This window comes from Musa acuminata, chromosome BXJ3-7 (genome assembly GCF_036884655.1).
Source record: "Musa acuminata AAA Group cultivar baxijiao chromosome BXJ3-7, Cavendish_Baxijiao_AAA, whole genome shotgun sequence".
Taxonomy (NCBI): domain Eukaryota; kingdom Viridiplantae; phylum Streptophyta; class Magnoliopsida; order Zingiberales; family Musaceae; genus Musa; species Musa acuminata.
The window spans coordinates 34,900,410-34,917,211 of NC_088355.1; the positions used below are offsets into that span (position 1 = coordinate 34,900,410).

Genomic DNA, 16,802 nt, shown 5'->3' on the forward strand with positions numbered 1-16,802 from the left:
TTTCTAGGGACATGTTCGAGCAGAGCCTCTGGGTGATCAAACATCATTTTCAGATCTTCTAAATGGCGACAAACCATTTCAATTTATCAAAGTATAAAGGATTACAGGCAAAAGCACCAGAAGGAAAGGTCTCAATTGTCTGTTTCATCTTGATTGGTGCTCCGACCATGCAGGTCAAGAAGAACTCGACAACATCCTGGAAAACAGCAAGATTATAAGACTTCGCAACATTTCTCTTTTCCCTTACAGTCATATTTTTCTTGATTGCATCATCCCTCCAATTCAGCCAAGGGTAACCAGTAAACAACTGGGAATCCAAACCACTGTAGTGCGAAGACATATCTGGATCAGGAACAGGGAGAGGTCAGAAGTTTGAGAGCAAGAAAAGGTAAGAGAGATTTAAGGTGTTCATTGGTTTTTCTCATGGATTAAGTTGTCCTCAGAACACAATTACCTTGCACGGCAGTGTTGGCCATATGTTAGGACTTGGATGTGAGTCTCCCCAGCATGAAGAGATAGCTGATGCTTTCAGCTGATGAGAGTCATGGATAAGATACAGTGTCATGGGATAAGTCCAAGCAGATAATGCATAGGCTACAGAAAATTCCGTCCAAATAAATTTCCCCAATAGTATTCTCGATGTCACCATCCCCGTCTCTTTGACAAACCCAGCCAATGAAGTCTTTCTCCGTTGGGGGATCAAGTGAGAGCCATTGCAGATTGCATTCATCCTTTGTTGTCAATGACATCGCCCTCTGATGAATAATCAAACATGCTCCGTTTCAAATATTTGCTACGGCTGCACTGTTACGAACAAACTTCTAAACAGTATATTTGATGCAATACTTATGTATATTCGTGTCTTTTGATATGTTCATATTTTGTACAACATGTAGAGGGACGATCGAAAACTTAATAGTCTCATCTTAGTTAAGTTTGTGATCGCTTTAGGCTTGTAAATAAAGGTTGTATCATGTGGACATGCGCGAGAGATTTTCGGTCTGTAACGGATCATTTTACCCTTTGTTGTGCAACTGTTCAGAGCTTGTAAAGTCTATTTGTAATTTGCATTATCTATTAAGTGTTTTCGGAAATGTTTGCTTGTGGATCCCGAATGAGGCGTTTTCTCTAACCCGTTCTCTCTTTTGTGGGTCCTAAGGAACATGGGAGGTTTCGGGGAGGCTGACTTTTGCAGACGGACACGCAAGGGTGCCACACGACTTAGGCAAAACCAGCTAAGTCCGTGACAGATGGTATCAGAGCGGGACAAGCACTCATAGAAACACTTAGCGTGCAAACGTGGGGGACCTAGCGGGGCTGCGTTAAGGGCAGTTAGCACATGCGCGACCGTTTGGGGGAAAACATGCATGGAGATGTAGGGAAAAGGAGTCGCTCGAAGGAGCGGGCATTTGACATTGACATTCAGAGGAATGACCAACCCTTCACGCAAGAGGCACAACGAGAACAGGCAAGCTTGGAAGAATACGGAGTGCACAAAGGTTGGGATGGCTGAGTTTGAGCTATGGCTCAACGTTGACAACTATACTTGATGGTGCTCAAGACAAGCGAGACGCTTGGTAAAGGATGAGACCATACAAGGTGGAATGAGTTGTTCAGCGATTGAAAGAGTTGTGCAAAGCTCACAGAGGTGAGGGGAATTGCTAATTCAAAGAATTTGGTACTCATGCATAGACTTGTATGCGGACGATGGAATGTTCGCGGCCATCCCAAGGCGACCGAAACTCGACGCCATGGAGCATTGAAACTTTCTCTTCGGCATGTGAAGGATACGTACGTAGGAGGCTGAAGGGTGCAACGAGTTCAGCATGTTGCTAGGCCTTGAGTGGTGTAACGAGAGCTATATTGACGTGGAGTCGCAATCTAGCAAGTTGCAGGAGGCAGAACAATGCACAGTTTGTTCAGCAAATCGGAGTAGTCCAAGGGGATGGTGGTCTCCGAAACGAAGAGAGATGTTGCTCCAACGGGATAGTTATCCAGGAGGGATAAGTCTCGGCTCTCCAGAGGGAGAATCATGTGGGATGGACCTCACATGTTGAGGAGGAGTACCTCAACAAACAACAACTCCACGAAGCTCAATGGACTGAGCAAGCGACGAGGAGTCGTTGCATGATCTCGCTCGAGAGAATGCATTGGTGGATGTATTACGAGATCAAGTGGGGGAGCAACCCAAAGCAACTCAAATGAATGCACACTTAGAGTCGATATGGAGATCAGACTCAAGGGAGGGCTAACCCGTGGAATGGTGGGCGCGAGGGCCACCATCAACTCAATGCAAAAACGAGCGGAGCAACTTGGGTGTAACTTGGCGAAGTACCCAAGCCGCATGAAGGGAGCCAGCATAGAAGTTGGAACATGGAGCAGAGGCACGGTGCTTTCCTTAGACAGAGGTCAATGACACGAACTCTTGCAGAGGCAAGAGTAGGATCATATTGTTCCATGGGTCCTTCATTCTGACGGAGCGGACTCATCTTGCATGGTATAAAAGACGAAGGGAGCTTCTGGGCACATGCACCTTATCCCGGAAAAGCATTTGATGGAGGAACTAAGGTGACTCAATTTGCGGAGGTGAAGTTGGGTTCAGAAGGCCTTAACACGGGGCAAGAGGACGCAGAGGCGGGTACTCTTGAAGAATATGCCACAGTGTTGCAAATCAAGTTACTAGGCGACGGACTGTCCTAAAGCGGTGCTTCATCTAAGTGTGACCCAAGAGTGGGTGGATGAAGGTCGATTGCCAAAGGAGCGAACAAAATCGAATGTGGAAGAGACCCAACGATGTATTGGCAGAGGCCACACATGAAGGGTTCACAATTCGAGTTCATCCCACAAAGATCAGAATGCAATAGAGATGTCACCAGGAGGCGACATGGTGCAGCGGATCGTGGTGGAATAGTTCGTGGCAATGCGATATACACAACCAAGTCCCATGAGGGACTAGATCATATGGAGGTATGATCGGGAGCTACTGGAAGCTCCACTTCAGTGAACAACACGACGACAAGAAGGGCTATGGATTCAAGGAGTGAAGGCCATGGTACCGTAGAGGCGAGTCTTCCGTGCGTGCATCGAATTTTACATCGGATGAAAACCTTGGTCATCAGCATATAGGGGCTGGGTTCCACCAAGGGAAAAGTTCGTATGCAAGTACCAGTGAGTCCCATGGGAGGGACTTGATCATACAAAGGTATAATCGAAGCAGCTGGAGAGTTGGACTACTCTAGAACTCATATTCGCTTAAGAGAGCCCGGTATGTCAGAGGACAAGGTCGAGTAAGCGAACGTTGCTACCAAGGAAGCTAAGGAGAACAGAATCGGTGCAAACCCTACAACGTGATGGCAGAGGCCATGCATGGGAGTTGTAGTCTGTCTTTCCATCGACCAAAGAGAGCTGCTTGGAGAACACAGAGGTGTTGAAGCAGGGGGTCGAAAGGGGCGAGGAAGCGACGACGAGTCCAGAGGGACTTAGCTACCCAAAATCAAGCATCAGTTGGAATGAAGGTGAACTCAGAGGAGTGCCACAAAGACATATCTATTGATCATGAAGAAAAGGGATGCAGATGCGAGGCGACAGATAGTAGGGCCATGGGCATGGCAGCGCCATGGTACCGCAGAGGCGGGACTTCCGTGAAAGTCATTGATCTCTTGCTCTCATGGAGGGAGAGCACTTGGTCGTGAAAGGGGCCGAGGAGGCGGAGCATGCAGAGGCAATCTTCAAGTACCGAGACAAGACTGAAGGGCAAAGACCAAGAAACTTTGTAAGACCGGTGTCAACAAGCTTCTTATCAAGATAGCCGAAAATAAAGGACTTCGAGTCAGGCAAGAGTGCATGACCAAGGAACGAAGCAGACAGTACGCGGTGTTGTACCTTTGCTACTCAGTGGAGTAGGTGGCAAGGTTGATGGAGAAGACAGTACAATCCCAGAGGCGACCAAACCTATGAGAGAATCACTCCAAGTTGGGGTGAAAACTTCCTGCATTCCAGAAGTTCGATGGTATTGAGAAGGTGAATCACAGTAACTAACTCAACGCAAGGAGTGCAAACACTTCAAGTGCTTCAGAAGTGTGAGCAAAGAGCAAGCGAAGGCTAGTAACTAACTCGATGCATGGAGTACAACCTCGAGGAGGCGGGCGAAGTCAAGTAACCTTTGCCTTCTCAACTCTTAAGAGGATGGGCGAAATCGAGTACCCCAATTCTCTTATCTATCCAACAAAGGAGCTCTGCATATATTCAAAGACCCTTTGAAGATAATGGAAGATAATAGTTGTCAAATCCTCACCAACGGTGAGCAGTGTTACTGAGAGTAGATTGTCCGCTTCATTTCCCAACGAAATGCCAATCAAAAACGGAAGTGATGCGAACCTACTTTGATGTGACAACTAAGTGAAAGAAGAGTCAATGAGCAAATTTTGTGGAGGAATGACCCAAAACTTCATAAGTTTACGAGGCGATGCTCGTTAAAGCTCCAACAAGCATCCACCCAGTTCAAGTAGCATGAGGCATTTGAGAGACTAGCGCAGTAAGGATGGTCTTTTCCTTCATCTGGAGGATCCGCAGGAACCAATATGGATCAACACAACTCAGCCAACCCCATACTAGAGTTAGAGTCATTGGCGAGTTGAAGCAGCATGACATATCAAAGGTTCGACTACTCAAAAACAGTAGTAGAGAGTAGTTGGGAGCCAAGAGGTGCATTGCAGTTGGAGCAGAAGATTGAAGACTCAGCAAAGGCGAGAAGTTGTAGTGTCGACAAAGGCTTCGACGAGGACGTCAAAGGAATAAGTGAGGGAGAATGTCACGGACAAACTTCTAAACAGGATGTTTGATGCAATGCTTATGTATGTCCGTGTCTTTTGGTATGTTCATGCTTTGTACAGCATATAGAGGGACGACCGAAGACTTAATAGTCACATCTTAGTTAGGTTGGTGGCCGCTTTAGGCTTGTAAATAAATGTTGTGTCATGTGGACACGCGCGAGAGATTTTCGATCTGTAATGGACCATTTTACCCTTTGTTGTGCAACTGTTCAGAGCTTGTAAAGTCTGTTTGTAATTTACATTGTCTATAAAGTGTTTTCGGAAATGTTTGCTTGTGGATCCCGAATGAGACGTTTTCTTTAACCCGTTCTATCTTTTGTGGGTTCTAAGGGACATGAGAGGTTTCGGGGAGACTGATATTTACGAACAGATATGCAAGGGTGCCACACGACTTAGGCAAAACCAGCTAACTCCGTGAAAACATGGAAGATGAGTAAGCTCAAAAACCCATACTTTCCTAACTAGAAGAAGCAATGAGTAGGGCTTTAGGTAATCTAAAAAGTGTCGTATGTGTTGCAGCTTCTGGTTGGCATATAATGATTTTTTTGCCAAGATCACTATTGTACATAGAAAGGTTGATTCTTCGGTTTAGAAGATGACAACACACGATGATAGCTCTTAATTTGCTTCACACTTTTCTATCTAGCATTTCAATGGTGTAGAGAAAAAGGTGTTATCTTCCACATTAATGAGTGTCTACTTTCCACCACAAAATAGCATTCGATGGCCTGAGAAGTTTTCCATCATACAAAAACCATACAAAACATTATTCACTCCGCTTGATCAAAGACAGTGCAGGAGTAACCCAGATTCTTGATATACTGTAATAAACAAGGATGAAATGTCTAAATATGACAGATGTGCATAAAAGAACTTTGCCAAATGAGCGGTTAATAGAAAAAAAAAAAAAAAAAAAAAACTATGCTGGAGGTTTATAAGTAGCAGAAGCCTTGTCAAAATCACATTTCATGTAGTATTACAATGTTGCAAAGTAATAAAGAAAGAAGAGAAAAATACTTAAAAGAAAAAAAATCATGCAACTTGGACAGTCACTTAGCAATCAAAGACATCAACAGCTCAACCATGTAGGTGACAAGAAGAATGTGTTTGCGGTAAGTGATGCCAGCAGCAGATATGTTCTTAAAAGTATTAATTGTGCCACTGTCAACATCAATGGGAAAATATAACTGTGCACTTGCACATACATATACACATCCATACACACATAAATATAGATTATATATATCTGGAGTATCATAAATTATTAGAATTATTTTTCTTGTTAATAATATAATTGCACTGCCATATTTGTGAGATGCAATAGTCATGCTATTCACATCACAGCAACAAATTTATGAAATGCTGAAAGAAAAAAAAGAAAGAGAATAACGAGCACAATGGCTAACCAAATAGAAAAGCAGAATTAAGAAAATATTCACTTATGATACACAAATAACAAACAATTTATAGAAAGTTTTGATGTTCCAATTTCAGTTTCTTGGTTAGTGTAAATATTGTAAATATTTTGGTGGTCTTGGAAGTTCAAAAGATTCTTCCTACCTGTTTTCTATTTCCCTCCTACATGGAGAAGTGAAGGCAATCAGAATGGTGAGACAGATCCCTAGAATCTACTAGAAGGTCCGGCAGGGATCAGTGTTATCCTCCATTACTTTGAAAAAGATATTGCTCTTGGAAATTTTGCAGTTTTGGCAATTCCTATTTTAGAAAATTGCATGATTTTAAAATAGAAAAAGAGAAAAATGCATAATTATCTTGATTAACATATTCAATTAACACCATGCCACCATATGCGTATCTCCACAAACACAGAAATAATTCATCTCGAGGGAGACTCTTCTTGGCACTATATATTTTATATACCTATGTTTCTCTAATGTACATAATAAACATCATCGGGTACCCTCAAAATGTATTTAAATATGTTACAGTGTAATCCCGTCAAACTCGTTCTCACGATCCTAGAGTTCTATTGTACCTATTCTGATCTCAAACTTTCGTAGTTGGACCATTTTAAATTTACATTTTTTATTCAGGTGATTAGAGGATCTTTCTCAGTCCAAGTTAAGATCCAAATCAAAAGCAAATCAAGTCTCGGGAAGGAGTCCTAGTCCTACCCTAATCCTGCTTGGATAAGGAGTTTACATCTACTTGGATTAGGATAAAAAATGATATATTCAACCTTATTTTCAGAGGCAACTTTGAAAAGCCTCTAAAAACCCCATTATGGATGCAGTACATGTTAAGCAGATCTTTTTATTAGCCCGAATAGAGCGAGCAACATTTTGCAATGTGGATTAAACTTTCCATTTTTTGACTTCTATGATTATAGATTCCTAACTGATCAAAAGAATAGGGGAGGGAAGGTATAAAGTATAAATAAAAGGCCTTTTTTGCTTAGCCCTATTAGGAAGAAAATCCTATTACACACCATATGCATATTTTTTAAGCATCAATATTGACTTGAATCTCTAAAACATATGCATATTATTAATTCAGTATAGAGTGTACCGTTTATATCAATTTCATTGCTAGATGTGTATAATGAATCACGTAGATTTCGCATTGTTCCCCAGCTGAATGTAAACCCTAACTCAGCTCCTGAATTGCTAATTAGTGTATGTAGTGTGGACACAGAACAGAACATGGGTGTTGCACATAGGAAACATGAAAGCATATAAAAGATCAGAAAAAAATCAAATTTTTTTATCGTGACTAAGGAACAGAATCACAATTAGACTATGCAGCAATAAGGATAGAGATAAACCAATAGGCCAAAATACCCGAAGCGAACAAGATTATCAAAGTCCTCACCAATTCGAACTAATTGTATGATTCTATTTAAGCCGTGGGTTTGCGTTGGAACCCTTGACCGAGATCCTCGTCGGAAGGAAAGGAGGCAAGGGCGGTGACGGAGACTGAGGAAGGGCCCACTCTGCAGCGCCTCTCGACCATCTGGTCGACCGCGGAGGGGTCGTCGGAGAAGAGGGCCTCGACGGAGCCGTCCCCTCGGTTGCGGACCGAGCTCCCGGGTGGTCTGGACCGTCCAATCTCCAAAGAACGCCCCTTGATCACCACCCGGAGCTGAGCTGGAAGGAAATCCAACCATATCAGAGATCAGATGAGAAGAGGAGTCGAGAACGAAGAAAAGGTCGGAGGGAGGGACGATAAAGTTTTGGTGGACGGAGGCATCGGCGGCGGGGTTGCAGCTGCGGCTATATCGTTCATGGGCGATCCGCGTTGAGAAGATTGGAAAAAGAGAAACAGGGCCGTGGATGGCAAAATAAATAAATGAATTTATATTAAATACCACTGATTTACTATATATATATATATATATATATATATATATATATATATATATAAATTCGACTCAATTTAAAATAGATAAAGATAAACCCTTTGATTCACGAACGATTATCGATTACTAAGATTTTATTTTGATATAAAGGAATCTATTTTGATGTAAAGGATTAAAACTTTTTTATTTTGGTTGATCAGTAACTATAAATAATAATTAATAACTTTTTTATCGGCATTACAAGGAGGAAAATTCTCAGGAATAGCATAAGGCGCTGTTTGATATGCTATCAATGCATCTTAGAGAGGTCATCAAGAGAATCCTCAGAGATTGCCGGCTAACTACAGTTGTTCACCTGTTCCGACAATCTTCTTCTTCAAAGATTCAATATCACTCGCTAATTCTTTTCTGCTTTCCTGTAAATAACAAGTGATCTGTCAGGAAAGAGAAGATGAAGACAAAGAACAAGTAGGGCAAGACTAAGCATTACATTTTTATGACAATTAGATGTACCAATTTTTATGACAATTGGCATCGCATTTTGTCAAAACGAACCAAACAATATGTACACTGTTTAACATTTTAGACTTGAGATCATGTAAGCAATTATCCTAAGCTACTCTGGCTTTCCATACCAAGCAAAAGAATATTAGACATGCATGAAATTTTAGATACTTTAGAATTCTTATATTTACATACTTTAGCAGCTATAAATGCAATACAACCTATTTACAGATGATTTAGATGAGATATATTCTTTGGTAAGAATCTCTTCTAAGTCCTTTGGATAACTTACAATTAAACTCAATGGTAGTAATGATCATAAATAGCATTGGTGTTCATCAAATAAGTAAAATCTAAAATGACAAATGGGTTAGAAGTGATCAATTGCTTTGAATCAAACAGTAGAACATCTGTATCTTAAACTTTACCTTGAAAAGTAAATAACGGTATACGAACCATCCAGTGTATCCAAGCCCCACTAATTCCATGATCTTTGGAAGCTGAAATCACAAGTAAGAAGCTTTGAGGACAACATGACTTGGAACAAAGCAACTACATTTTTGTGTGTCAACTGTCAAAGATATCACGAGTTTGGCATCATAAATGCTGATTGCATTTCTGCCTTGACTACTCAAAATGTATCAAATGTGGCAGCATTCGATGCTATCACAAGGATTGATAATTGGTTCATAAGAACATACGAATCTGTAATCAGAGTCAATAATTCATCTTAATACCAGAGGAACTGAGTTGACAGCACCGACGATTATGGAAGATAGCCACACTGCAACAATTGCACCTCCGCCGTACAAGAAGACCGTGGATTTGTTCTCAATCGAGTCCCACTGCCATCACAGCTCAGTTGGATCAGATTCCAAGACAGGTAAAGAATGCTAATGTGCATGAATTGGGCAGGCTTACTTTGTCCTTCAAATCTGCCAGGAGCTCATCAGTTTGAACAGAGCCAGATGACTCTTCTGATGATGAAGATGCTCTTACCCGGAGCGAAGAAAACCTGCAATCATCTGCAAATAAGAACCTGAATCAGTCGTGCGATGTCACTTGATAACCTGTGCTTAATGCTAAAAGACACACTTGTTTTCCCTTTTTGATTCATAAAACTCAACTAAGGAAACCCTTTGGTATCTTCTAGGATTCACACTCAATCAAAAGAGGAAGAGAATCATGAAACTTCCTCAAAATCTAATCTTCTCTGTGCAAATTGTACCGTATAAGTGATTCATGGAAGTTCCCAACTAGAAATATAAGAGATTGAAGCTGAAGTTGTATAAGAGGCATGATAAGCGTAAGGATACCATGGGAGTGGGAGGAGGAAAGGGGGAGAGGCAGGGACGAGGAACGGCGAGGTCGCGGCGGGATGAGGACCGCGGAGCCGGGTACAGGGAGGCGAGCTCCGCCCAGCACTGCGGCAGCCGTTGAGGACGCCGCAAACGCCATCGCCGCCATGGAGGTCTGCTGCGAGAGGACCTACGGCAGCTGCCTTTCTTGCTTCGCTGCCGCTCCTGACTTCACTTTCCTCTGAGCACTAACCAATGGACAGGTGGCAGATAGGCTCCTTCTGATTGGTTGCTTTCCTGTCATTAACGCATGGTGGTATAAAACTGCGATACTGACACTCCGCCCAACTTACGTGCACTTGGGTAATTAATATTTCTGGCTCAATTATTTTCTTAGTTTAAGTAACTTTGAATTAATTGAATTTGATAAATTACTTTATAAATGACTCTAAAAAAATCCTTTACTTTGATAAATTACTTGATAAATCCCTTAATCATACCTATTTGAAAATATAAATATATTTTTTTTAATTAAATTATTAAGCAATTAATATTACGTATTTCTTAATTTAATTATTTAAGATTTATAATTTTGTTGTTGTTGACGAAATCTAACATCGATATCATCTTGAGGAGATGACGCGGAGTAATAATTGAGTGCAGCCTGGTTTCGCCGAGATGGGGCCCAAACATGACATTAATGTTTGAAACGAGGCTAAGAAATATCATCTGGAAGATGCGTGTACATCCACTGTTGTCCTACTTGAGTCAAAGTCCACCTTCCAAACATTAGAAAGTAAAGAACCGTGTGTAGACCGCAAATGAACAACTTTGGGCTGACATCTTGAACCATCAAATGCTTCATTAAACCATAATCCATATGAAATTAAGCATCCACGAGACATACATTATTTACTTTTCATACAGGAAGAAACGGGTCGTACAACCGTAATTTGTTCCGTAATTCAACAACTGCAGTCACTTAATTATAATAGCATGTACTTTCCAGGGTGTGTGCGTGTATCACCCGCTCATGCTTTGGACCGGCGGCGGCAAGGTCGCCGTTTCTCCCTGTCTCTCCATGTTTGCATGCCAACCTGCACAAAAGAAAAGGAAGTCAGATCATGCAGAACTCAGAGAAGAACTCACGAAGAGAGAGAGAGAGAGAGAGAGAGAGAGAGAGAGAGGGTGTGGCTCTGGAACCTATGCTCATGTCGAAGCCACGACGCTTGAGCTCTCGGTACATCTGGCAGAGAGAGCAGGACTCGCAGCAGCAGCAGTGGACGAGGCAGTCGGCGCAGGGCTCCTCCTTCAGCCCGTACTGCCTCCTCAGCTTGGAGCGGTAGAAGCACGAGTAAAAGCACGGGCAGAATGTCACGAACGCTAGAAGCGCGTACAGTGCCCCACTCACCCCACACGCTTCTCGGATATCAATCCATGGGTTCAGACAACCAAGAAGAACAGATTCCACGATTACATATATATATAAAGAAAAAACTCACAGGTGGATCCTTTGTCGATGATCTCCGCGATTTGGCCAAAGGTAATACAAGGGCAGAAGCAAGTGATGAAGCCTGCAATAACATGCGTTACAAGGAAGAACCAAGATGAGTAACAACAGTTGGGATGAAGAGACCGGAGGGATTGATTACAGTTGCCGACGTCGTCGCAGCAGTCGCAGAGGCCGGTCGACCATGGACCGGTCACCGGAGCTTGGATATGGAAAACGCCGGGAGCTAGGGGCACCGGAACGCCCGTGGTCGGTGGCGCCGTAGGGTAGTAGGGGCCCTTCGACTGCGGCGGCGGAGGGTAGTAGGGATCTGGTTTGGATGCATACATCGTGGAAGAACTGGACTTGGTTGATCTACAGCTGGAAGAAGAGCCACTTGTGGGTTATCTCGGGTGGGAAGATCGCTCTAGGAATTAGCTGATCTTGATTTTATATCATCCACTGGGTCATAGGCGAATGCGAGCAATGGAGTCATCATTGCAAATGTCACACCTTGACCAAATGCTTCGCTGGGTCTTCGTTGTGACAGACATCTCATCTTTATATATATAATCATCCTATGATATAATATATCTACAAGTTCCATCAAATTCTAGGCAATTAAGTAATTAAGCCCGATTTAAATATCCACTTTTCTACTTGAATTAAACCTAAATTTGATTAAAAGAAAAGTGACCTCACCATCATACTTATTCGAAGTTGGCTTTAGTGTATATATCCACAAAGCATGTGGAAGACCCTAATCTTAATTATTCTTTCACTTTGGAACACGGTTTGATTAGAAAAGTCATCTTCGTAATACAAATGAAAGAAGGAAAAGTCAAATAGGCGTGTTAGAGAGGATTGACATTTCATTATCAGCAAATAATTACGAGAAAATGATTGCCTCGCTCGTAGAAAGATACAACAGTAGACTCGTCTGAGAGACCGATCGTGCCTAAGAACGTCTCAGTTTAGTCAGAATAGCACTCAAGTCATATGCAGCTTCCAAAGCCTTTCTTCTGCAGAAACTTGAATTCTTCAAAAACAAAAACACCTCCTCTTTTCTTTAATGCTCAATCTACAGTCTATTTGTTAGCTTTCTAAATGAAAATAAAAGCGATCCTGATATAAAAACTATTATCGTAAGGATTGCTGAGGAAAACCATACTAATATACACTGACAAACCACGACAACATCTGATACAGTACGGTAGCCGGGAGGATTCAAGAACAATGAAGCATAGCTTTTTCCTACGGGGGAAACCAACGAGACAAAAGAACAGTGTTCTTGCGGCCATATGCAACTCTTGGAAAGCCAAAGGCAACGATCGAAGCCTGCCAAATTGGACTGTGGCCACTCCACTCCAATGATGAGACTTCGTCAGTCGTGTTCTCCGTAGAATTGTCTGCATTCCTAAGAGACTACTAGTCAAACTAGCTAATAGGTTGATTGCTACGAGAATGGTGGTGTCGAACCGTTCAAAAATAATATAAGTTTATTAAAAATATTAAAATTAATATAAAAATATTCATATTTGGTTATTTTTGTTTCTAGATCAATAAAGATAAATCTTATTTTTATATATAAATAAGTTTTTATTTAAATTTGGAAGTACTAAAAATACAGTGAGTCTATTCAAAAATAATAAATTGATAGTATTAAGTCTTATAAAAGAAATATTGGATCAATTCATTTATGTTCTTGGATTGTTTGAGGTAATACAATTCACAAATTAATTCGCATAACCAATGTAACATATTTTTATCAACACGTTCCAAAGCAATATCATGCCGAGGGTTATCTTCTCATCATGGCTTCTTCACACAAAAGAGAAAGAAAAATTAAGTGATGGCTCTACAATTGGAAGAAATATCATATCAGGGAATGAGGAGGAAGAAACTTATCCGCGTCTATCCAAAAGCAACAACGAAATCGGACCCTGATGAGTCTTCGAGTTGCCCACCTCTTTACATACTCGATCCAGCATGCACAGGAAGTCCCTCACGATCACGAAGATCCGAAGTGGGTTCGCTTCATCCTTGCTTACATCTCCATGATAGTACTCCGCGATGTTCCTGACCTGAAGCAACACTTGGTTTTCGTCATCTTTCAGCTCTTTCACTATCTTTTCGGCTTCATTCAGGAAGGATCTCATGCGATGCACGAATCTCTTGCTCTTGTCGTCAACCGTCATGTCTTGTTCTACTAACTGTTTCGACTGAGACAGTCCACTCGAGAGATTTGAGACGGAGCTGATCAGGACATCCAAGTCCATGCTTGCAGTCTTCTTGACGTTGCCGAGCTCGGTGATCAATCCCGAGACAAGTTTCAGACCTGTTGCCCTGTGATCCTCTTCTTTTTCCTCCGCCGTCTTCGACTTGTGCTTCTCTGTTTCGGTCTCCATTGCGTTTACACCTTCCAGTCGAACTATCTCTTGAACGACAAAATGCAGTAAGGTAGTCTTTCCATCAGTTCCTTTCACATCAGCCAGTTTTAAGAGAGCATCGAGCTTGAAGGCTCTTGCACCTCCTCTGATGGTTCCAACGTTCATCCGGTTTCCAGTTTTGAGCACGGCTTCCAGCAGTCTGAAGAAAAGCCTGCTGGATCTGAGTTCCTTGCAAGCTTCCTGGAAGCAAATTAAGATCGATTAGCACCCAAGTCTCTGATCAATAATAATCTGAATTCGAGTCTTCACCTCGATCATAGCAAAAGAATTTCTTAGATGTGCAACTTCGTCTTCGAATGTTTCCCTGTACAACATGACTTCACTCCTCTGGAACGCAAAGGATACTTGGAGTACCGCCTTGAGGAACTTCTCCGCTGGATCTAGTTCGTCGCCCTTGCCTTCGACGTTGGAAAGCTTTTCTTCTTCTTCCTTCGTTGGCGCCATCTTCACCAGTGCCTCCAGTTGTTGCACGGTCAATCCTTCACCTGACGAAACCCAACCAACAGTGTCTTGAAATTAAAAGAATCATGCCAAAGGATGAGCGAATGCGACTACGGAGTATTCGTTTCTGGATCTACCTAGCATCAGAGCATTGCGAACTTGCTCGGCATTCGCATTTAAGGCCTTCATCAGTATGGTGATGTTCTGCAGTCTCTTGTGCTCCATGACATGCTTGCCGGGAGATGGCGTCTTGCTCTTTCCCTCTTCCGTCCTGGATGAACTTCGCAAATTGTACCCGAAAAGTGATTCGATCATCTTCTCATCGAACCTGTAAGGATTCAAATAAAAGGTTGAGTAAGCACCGATCTCGTCCGACCAAGGAACGGAAGAAGATGAGGATATGTCGCTTACTCGAATGAGCTTGATCTTATCTTGTCCCATACCATGGAACGGTCGGGGGCGGCTCTCACTTTGTCCCAGTGCAGGGGTTTCAACTTGGGCAGTGGAGTACCATCTTTGCCGACCGGCGTGCTTAGCTGAGCCGGGCACGGTGGTGGAGGAGGGGCATGGCCAGAACTGCACCCTTTTGGAAATGGTGGTGGCCTGATGGGTGGTGGTGGAGGTAGTGGTGGCGGGCCTGGTGGCTTTGGAATGCGTCCATTACTAACCAATGGCATCGGAGGGGAGAACCCCGCTTTACCATTACCATTACCATCAGGGGAAACTGATTTGCTCTGATGTGGGCATGTCATGGGTTCTTTTGCTGCAGATTCTGCTGTAGAAAGCAAGTCTGCCTTCGAGGGAGCAGGTGAGCTTTTCAATTCATCGGAAGGCGACGACTCAACCGACGCCATTTCTAGCTTTGAACAGAGTTCAGTGCTTTCGAGATCATGAGATTCAATGCTGTGGACGAAGCCAAGTGTTGAAGGTTCACTGCGGCTAAGAGAACTTCTATCCTCAATGCGAGGCGCAGCTCGAGGTCGAGAATCGCTTCCTCCAAATCTTCTTGAAGAAGAACAGAGGAAGGAGTCCGTGGGAGCTGTTACCTTCTGAGGAATCACAAAGTTTCTTGCAGGGATTGCTGAGGTAGTGCCATATGAAGATGATACATTGTTGTGGCTCGATGAGGTAGATCTGTAGGAACTGATTGGAGAACAAATCTCTGAACGGCGACTGAAGTTTTCCTCTGACGAACTCACTGATTGATTCAAAGGATGAGAACTTACTGAGTGGAAGGAGTCGGAGTCGTCGTCATCGTCATCGTCACCGTTGTCGGAACGACACGCGGTCTCCGCCGGAAGATTTTCCTCGTCCAAACAACTGACATTGTCCGACTCACAACTCTTCATGTGTTCTAAATTAGTCATGCTTTCAACCGAGGCCACGCTCTTGAGTTGAGGTGTTTGATGGAGACTCAAATCACTCTCCAGGTACTTGGTTAAAGAATTCAGATAGAACTGGTCCGAGCAGGGATCGAAGCTCACCTTGTTGGAGGGAGCAGCAGCTGCGGACGCTTGAAGCTTCGGTATTCTGCAAGGGAGTAGCATCAGCCTTTCCGGCCTCTTCTTGGATGTCCGTCTTTGGGCCCTCTTGCAGGCTAGAGTGACCGCAACACCAAGAACGACCAGTGTTGCGCCGGCACAGGCCACAACAACGACGATGAGTATCCTTCTCCGGTGCCTTTCTTTGGCTTCGCTTCCACTCCCGTACTCCAGGATCTGAACTGGTGCAATGTGAGGCCGACGGTGCAATGGCGAGGCAGGAAGGACGTGGGTTTTGAACAGGGGAACAGGAGCAGGGGTTTCGGCTCCAATGGCAGGGGCAGGTGCTGGGGAGTAGGCAGCTCTGGCGTGCCCTGCTCTTCTGTGCTTGGGGATCTTCATGCCGAGGAGAAACCTGACCCTTGTGATCAGCCGAGTCCCCAAATCTCCACCGGCATTGTCTTCTCCTGACATCGCTTCGACTCGGACCTCCCTCCCTTCGCTCTCAAACTGCAGAATGGTCCTGCTCTCATGCAGAGCCCAAGATGCGTCCATGAACCGGGAGTTCAAGAAGAGGAAGGTGGAGACAGCGACCAAAAAGAGCATGCGAAGGAACCTGGAAGCTGAGACCATGTTCTTTGGCTCAACTTTTCACCACGGCAGGGAAGAACAGCAGAAGGGGGAGGGGGGGTGGGAGGAGTTAGCAAAAGCTCATAAAGGAGACGAGAAGCCTTGTTTCTCGATCATTGAAGTTGGGTGGCGAGGTGGATCCATTGCAAAAGGCTTTAATGCTACTCCAAGGAATCCCTGAGCACGGCAGTTGTCTGCAGTAATGGCCCTTTGCTTATTTTGCCTCATGAGCTATCCTTTACCATACCCTTCCTTCCTCCTCCTCCTCCTCCTCCTCCTCCCCTCCCTTCCCTCGGGTCCTTTTTGTCTCCCTCTGCTGCTGCGTTAGGTGGGATATCACTGCCTTTGGATCCAAGTA

At 43.5% G+C, this 16,802-nt stretch overlaps 3 protein-coding genes and 1 long non-coding RNA gene across 6 annotated transcripts; all 4 read right to left on the bottom strand.

The window, feature by feature from the left end:
* Nucleotides 1–33: 33 nt before the first annotated feature.
* On the bottom strand, nt 34–805 carry LOC135642797 (uncharacterized). Its single transcript, XR_010498070.1, has 2 exons — nt 455–805; nt 34–342 (listed from the first exon to the last, which is right to left on the bottom strand). It is a non-coding gene; the product is annotated as an uncharacterized LOC135642797 (long non-coding RNA).
* A 4,720-nt stretch (nt 806–5,525) lies between these two features.
* LOC135642846 (protein CURVATURE THYLAKOID 1A, chloroplastic-like) lies at nt 5,526–10,224 on the bottom strand. Of its 2 annotated transcripts, XM_065159319.1 has the most exons (7): nt 9,972–10,224; nt 9,577–9,680; nt 9,393–9,500; nt 9,084–9,155; nt 8,507–8,567; nt 7,665–7,939; nt 5,526–5,653 (listed from the first exon to the last, which is right to left on the bottom strand). In XM_065159319.1, the coding sequence occupies exons 1-6, from the start codon at nt 10,120–10,122 to the stop codon at nt 7,692–7,694; spliced, it is 744 nt and encodes a 247-aa protein (XP_065015391.1). In that variant the 5' UTR covers nt 10,123–10,224; the 3' UTR covers nt 5,526–5,653; nt 7,665–7,691. The 2 variants fall into 2 exon arrangements, with proteins under 2 accessions (XP_065015391.1, XP_065015390.1); XM_065159318.1 differs by lacking the exon at nt 5,526–5,653 and having other exon boundaries at nt 7,536–7,939.
* A 566-nt stretch (nt 10,225–10,790) lies between these two features.
* On the bottom strand, nt 10,791–11,940 carry LOC135642008 (protein PLANT CADMIUM RESISTANCE 2-like). Its single transcript, XM_065157751.1, has 4 exons — nt 11,606–11,940; nt 11,456–11,527; nt 11,157–11,372; nt 10,791–11,050 (listed from the first exon to the last, which is right to left on the bottom strand). Exons 1-4 carry the CDS (start codon nt 11,790–11,792, stop codon nt 10,977–10,979), a joined length of 549 nt encoding a protein of 182 aa, XP_065013823.1. The 5' UTR covers nt 11,793–11,940; the 3' UTR covers nt 10,791–10,976.
* A 1,259-nt stretch (nt 11,941–13,199) lies between these two features.
* Nucleotides 13,200–16,726, bottom strand: LOC103992260 (formin-like protein 11). Of its 2 annotated transcripts, XM_018828741.2 has the most exons (5): nt 15,818–16,726; nt 14,745–15,721; nt 14,471–14,661; nt 14,142–14,377; nt 13,200–14,072 (listed from the first exon to the last, which is right to left on the bottom strand). In XM_018828741.2, the coding sequence occupies exons 1-5, from the start codon at nt 16,445–16,447 to the stop codon at nt 13,347–13,349; spliced, it is 2,760 nt and encodes a 919-aa protein (XP_018684286.2). In that variant the 5' UTR covers nt 16,448–16,726; the 3' UTR covers nt 13,200–13,346. The 2 variants fall into 2 exon arrangements, with proteins under 2 accessions (XP_018684286.2, XP_009410170.2); XM_009411895.3 differs by having other exon boundaries at nt 14,745–16,726.
* Between the last annotated feature and the right edge of the window lie 76 nt (nt 16,727–16,802).